At 39.9% G+C, this 6,264-nt stretch overlaps 1 protein-coding gene across 1 annotated transcript; it reads left to right on the top strand.

The window, feature by feature from the left end:
* The first annotated feature begins 1,563 nt into the window (after positions 1-1,563).
* On the top strand, positions 1,564-2,130 carry LOC110112266. The gene has a single exon (XM_020844427.1). The coding sequence runs from the start codon at positions 1,564-1,566 to the stop codon at positions 2,128-2,130; it is 567 nt and encodes a 188-aa protein (XP_020700086.1).
* Positions 2,131-6,264: the final 4,134 nt, after the last annotated feature.

Raw genomic sequence — 6,264 nt, 5'->3', positions numbered from 1 at the left:
TGAACTCTCCTCAATAATTTGTACTTATATTATATTATCATCACATCATCACATCCACATCAACATATTATATCCATGCATCCTATGATCGATCAATAGGTGTTTGCGACAAAGCTAATCCATCCAATAACTTCTCACTGACAACGATAAGATTATCAGATCATATTGTTTGGAGATTTATTTATTTTTTAATAAATAATGTCGCGTTCATAATTTTGAGATCTTTGTTGTTGGCCAGCAAGTTAGTTAGCCATAATAGCACAGGACTTGAATTATTTATTTATTTTGCATTTTTAAAAATAATCTTCTACTAAAGAAATTACTGTGATTGCCAGACTTTAGATTAATGTGACTAAAATAATATTTATATAAAATATTAAAATAATCATTGGAACCAATTTCAAAACATTTATATTAAATATTTTTTAAAATATTAATATAAAATTTTAATTACATATTATGTTCACGAAATTATGTTATCATTATATTGAAAAAATATTAATATAAATTTTAGTATGACCTTTAATTGAAATTAATATGCATAATTTTATTTTAACTGCTAAATAGTTAAAAAAAAGCATATTAATTTGAAATACTTTATTGGATGGCTCGTATTATTTTCTTTGATCATAAAGCGTTTGTTCAACTTTTAAGTCCCTTAATTTTATTGGAATTAAATGATCTTAGGCTTGTTGGATTCTTCTTGCGGAGACACTTAATTTAACAATAAGCATATCAGATTTGAAGATCATGGTTCTCCAATTAATATTCTAAAGTTTCTTATTATGCTTCAAGCTTTAAATTTTTTTTTTTTTATGCTTCAAGCTTTTAGTTTGAGTTTTTGTTTGGACTGAGATCAGGACTTTTTTGGAGTCATTAAGGCTCGTCTTGTTGAGCCAATCAGTTTGATTAATTATAAGTTTGTTGGATTCAGAATTTAGATGATCATGAATTTAATTTCGAAAAAAATAATGAAACATAAAAACTACACATTTATAGGTTATGAAATTTAGGTCTTCAAATGCTTGATAATTATTCACTTAAGTCAATTTTAGATTAAATATGTTGAATTTAACCTAATTAGCATTCTTTCACAAATTAAAAAATATTTTATTGAAAATAAAAAAACATCTAAAATAAATCTTAATATTTAAAATATATTTAAAAAATGATGAGCTCATTGCACAAAAAATATTTTTTTAATATATAGAAATACTTAAAAAGAATAACTGAATTTCTCATCTCAATTTCACGAGAGATTATTATGTACAGAATCCAAATGTAATCTTTCATCCTGATTCCAATCAACGGAGTCACATAGGTTTTTTTTTTTAAATTCTCTCTTGTATACAGTGTGTACAAAAGAGAAAAAAAGAAGTCATATGTATTAGCATATTTAACAATTCTGTAATTACTGTATTACTAGTATGCCATCGGTTTTATATTAAATACACTCCCTGTATCACAGTTTAGTCATGAATAACATAATTTCCTTTACCGCTTCTTCTTCCTTCGTTCTCTGGGTTATCCCGCTTTAGCTTTTCTCTCATGGTATCAAGAGCCATGATGGGAGATCAAGATTCCGATCTTTCTCCTCCTCCGCCTACCTCCTCCACCACCAATTCTTCCGGCAACAGCACCGCTCCTCCCACAATACCTCAACATCTCAAGTTTCTTGTTTCCAATCTCAAGAACTTGGTTCCTTATTCTCTCACGTCGGATAACTACCCGATTTGGAGATTACAACTTCAGCAACAGTTCACGGCCAACGGCTTCGCCGGCCATCTTCTTGGCACAACGGCGGCTCCCGGCGACACTTCCTCCGTCGATCACACCAACTGGCAAATGATTGACAGTAATCTTCTTTCTGCCCTGTTCTCTACTATTTCTCAAGAAATTCTTCCCTACATCATCACTTCGAAGACCACTCACGAGGCCTGGACCGTTCTTGAAAGAAGGCTTCAACCGTCGAGCCGTTCGCGCGTTATTCAGCTTAAAAACGAATTGTATCATATTCGTATGAAGGACCAATCCATTCGGCAGTATCTGACCAAGATTAAATCCTTGGTTGATAATATTTCCGCCTCTGGCTCCAAATTGACCCGGAGGACATCATCTTGCACATCTTGAACGGACTGCCACCCACGTTCAATTCATTTAAATCTAATTTTCGCAATTCCCTTCAACCGATTGATCTGGACACCTTCTATGCACTTCTTTGCAACGAAGAAATCCATCTTCAGCAAGATGTGCTTATGGATCAGCAGACCTCTACGGAAACCACAGCTCTCTACGCCTCCTCTTCTTCTCAAAATCGAAACCGCTACAACAAACGGTTCACCAAGCCAAAGAATCCTCCGAACAATCCAGCCACGCCGGTCTATCAAAACACACCGTCTAATGCCAACACTACCGCTCGTCCGACTTGCCAAATATGTGGCAAGATCGGACACGTTGCTCTTAATTGTTGGCATCGATGCAACTTGAAATACGCTCCCACCGATTCTCGTCAACCACGGGCTCTTCTTGCGCATCCGACCTCCACCTCTCCGCAAGATTGGATCGTCGACTCAGGTGCTTCAACCCATTTGACCCCAGATGTTCAGAATATTCAGTACCCAACTCACTACCAAGGATTCGACTCCGTCTCCGTCGCTAACGGTACATCTCTTCCGATCCAACACTCAGGTCAAGGCCTTCTTCCTCTACCTGACACGTCTCGTAAGCTTCGTCTTCAAAATCTTCTTCACGTTCCGAATTTAAAGCATAATTTGTTATCCGTCTCGAAACTTACTACTGACAACTCTGTTTCTATAACTTTTGACGCTAATGGTTTTCTTATTAAGGATATACAGGACCAACGTCCACTTCTTCATGGGCGTCTTCATAACGAACTCTATCAAGTTCAACTCTCTCCGGACACCAACTCGACAGCCCTCTCTGCTATCACCAAAGACTCTGTCATTTGGCACGCTCGGCTAGGACACCCGAACAACCAAATTCTCTCGGCTCTCGCCAAATGCTTTCCGGAAATCTCCTCTGTACCTTCTTCCTTTATTTGTTCTTCTTGTAACATGGCCAAAAGCCACAAGCAAGTCTTTAATAAAAGTTTTTCCGTTACTACTGCGCCTTTTGATTTACTTCATACCGATGTTTGGGGTCCGGCTTCGGTCCCTTCCGTCGAAGGCTTCCGCTACTATATTGTCTTCGTCGACGACTACACGCGTTTTTCCTGGCTATACTTCATGCATACTAAACAAGAAGTTCTCTCAAAATTTCAATCACTATGTAATTACATTAAAACACAATTCAACAGCACTCCCAAAACTCTCCGTTCGGATGGCGGTGGTGAATTCATTGGCAATTCTTTCAAATCGTTTCTTCAACAACACGGTATACAGCAACAATTCTCTTGTCCTCACACACCGGAACAGAATGGGCTCGCCGAACGCAAGCACAGGCACCTTCTTGATCTTACTCGCGCACTCCTTCATGCTTCAAATCTGCCGCACAAATTTTGGGCCGACGCTACCTCTACTGCTCACTATCTAATTAATCGTCTCCCCTCTAAGTCCATCTCTCTTCAAATACCGTTTCAACGGCTGCACGGTAAATCTCCTACTTACACTCACCTTCGCACTTTTGGATGTTTGTGTTTTCCTTGGATGAAATCCTATGCACCAAACAAGTTCGCTCCTAGATCCCAAGAATGCATTTTCTTAGGTTACTCACCGCAACATAAAGGATATAAATGCTACATCCTCAAAACAGGCAAATCTCTAATATCCCGCCATGTTGTCTTTTACGAAACGCAATTTCCGTTCCAGTCAGCCTCCTCCACGACTAACACAAGCTCACCCAGCACTAACAACTACACTCCGCCACTTCTTCTCACTCCTTACACCACTAGTCCTACACTAAACAATTCATCTCACACCTCTGCTACTCAACGTCCCTCTCACTCGAGCTCTCCCCATACCTCCACAACACCTCTCTCTCTCTGCCCAACATCTCTTCTCCTAACTCCCACAATTCTCTAATCCAAAGCTCCGAACCACATCCCATTCAATCCACCATCACCCCACCTCAATTATCCGTTCAACCTATCTCAACCCATCCCATGCAGACTAGATTGAAATCCGGCATTTCAAAACCGAAACAAGTTCTAAACCTTCTCACCCATATCACTCCTCTGCCTACCCCGTCCACTTATAACCAAGCCGTGAAATTCAATCATTGGCAGGCAGCTATGAATGAAGAATTTAATGCCTTACAGAAACAGGAAACTTGGAGCTTGGTTCCCGCTCCGCCAAACAAACCTGTTTTGGGTTGTAAATGGACGTACAAAACGAAACTTCTCCCTAACGGTCAGGTTGATCGTTACAAGGCCCGTCTTGTGGCTCTCGGTTATAATCAAAAGTTTGGAATCAACTACACGGAGACTTTCAGTCCGGTAGCGAAGATGTCTACCATACGTCTTCTTCTAACGCTTGCACTAAATCGCAATTGGCAAGTCCTACAACTTGATGTCTCTAATGCGTTTCTCCACGGCGATTTACCTGACGACATATACATGCGCCAACCACCTGGCTTTCAAAACGCACGCCATCCGGATTTTGTTTGCAAACTTCGGAAATCTCTGTATGGCTTAAAACAGGCGCCGCGACAGTGGTTCCAAAAGCTCACCGGATTCCTCAAGGCTCAAGGATTTGGGTTCAGTCGTTCCGATCCCTCCCTTCTTATACTCAATAAAAATCACATTCAAATTTACATTCTTATCTATGTGGACGACTTTCTTATCACAGGGAACAATGCGCAGGCGATCAAGCTTCTCCTCCAGCAACTTCGGTCACAATTTGCGCTCAAACAACTCGGCGACATTTCTTTATTTCTCGAGATTCAGGTTCTTCGCACAGCAAACGGTTACTTCCTAAACCAAACTCATTATGCTTTGAAACTTCTCAATGATGCAGGCTTTGCGGACTGCAAATCTGCTCCTACTCCGAGCGTATCTGAGTCCAAGAAAACACCGGCTGACAGCACAAAGTTCTCAGATCCCACCCTTTACCGCAGACTAGCTGGATCATTGCAATACCTCTCCATCACGCGTCCAGACATCGCCTTTGCCACCAACATGGTGTGTCAACATATGCAAAGTCCCTCAAATCAGGATTTCAAAGCTCTTAAAAGACTCCTACGATATATCAAAGGAACATTATCTCACGGACTCCCAATCTCAGCCGGCAGTCTCGAACTTCATTCCTACACCGACGCCGATTGGGCATCTGACGCCACTGACAGAAAATCAGTTTCTGGATTTTGCTCTTTCTTAGGTCCAAATCTCATTTCTTGGACTGTGAAAAAGCAAAACACGGTGGCTAAATCTTCGACCGAAGCCGAGTACCGAGCCTTATATGCAGCAACCTCCGAAGTCATTTGGCTCCGCCGACTTGCAGCCGAACTAACCATCCCGCAGTCCACTCCTACGGTCATACATTGTGATAATACCTCTGCCATCGCCATTGCAAAGAACCCGGTCTTCCACGCCAGAACGAAGCACATCGAGATTGACTACCATTTCATACGGGAACACATCGGCTCCGGATCAATTCAGCTCACCACATCTCCTCCAAAGATCAAATCGCTGATATTCTGACCAAGCATCTACCTCCGGCACGATTTAATGACCTTCAAAGCAAATTAACCATTCGACCCTTGAATGCTTAATTTGCGGGAGGCTATTAGCATATTTAACAATTCTGTAATTACTGTATTACTAGTATGCCATCGGTTTTATATTAAATACACTCCCTGTATCACAGTTTAGTCATGAATAACATAATTTCCTTTACCGCTTCTTCTTCCTTCGTTCTCTGGGTTATCCCGCTTTAGCTTTTCTCTCAATATGAACTCTGAACTCCATAGATAATAATTTTCCAATTTTACACGTGATATTGATTTTGAGGCTAACATCACTTAGCTCGATAATATCGTTGATGATTGGGCTGTCAATTTAAACCAATTTGGTGGTGGGACCCATTTTCCACTACAGTAGAAAGTGGTCTAGGATCTATGATCTTATCCAACGATCAACATTAATTTGAATTATTGAATGGTTTGGATCGATCCAAAACCCTCCCATGACTTGGCAAGCATTATTAAAAAAAAAAGGGGGATAGTGAAATATTTAACTGAATCATATAATATGATAAATAAAAATCAATTATAAATAATAAAGTTTTTTGTTCTGTGATTGTGAACCTT

Source organism: Dendrobium catenatum, unplaced genomic scaffold, assembly GCF_001605985.2.
Source record: "Dendrobium catenatum unplaced genomic scaffold, ASM160598v2 fragScaff_scaffold_1038, whole genome shotgun sequence".
Classification (NCBI taxonomy): Eukaryota; Viridiplantae; Streptophyta; class Magnoliopsida; order Asparagales; family Orchidaceae; genus Dendrobium; species Dendrobium catenatum.
Note: the sequence above shows the minus strand (reverse complement) of the source record. Positions and strands in the feature narration are given on the sequence as shown.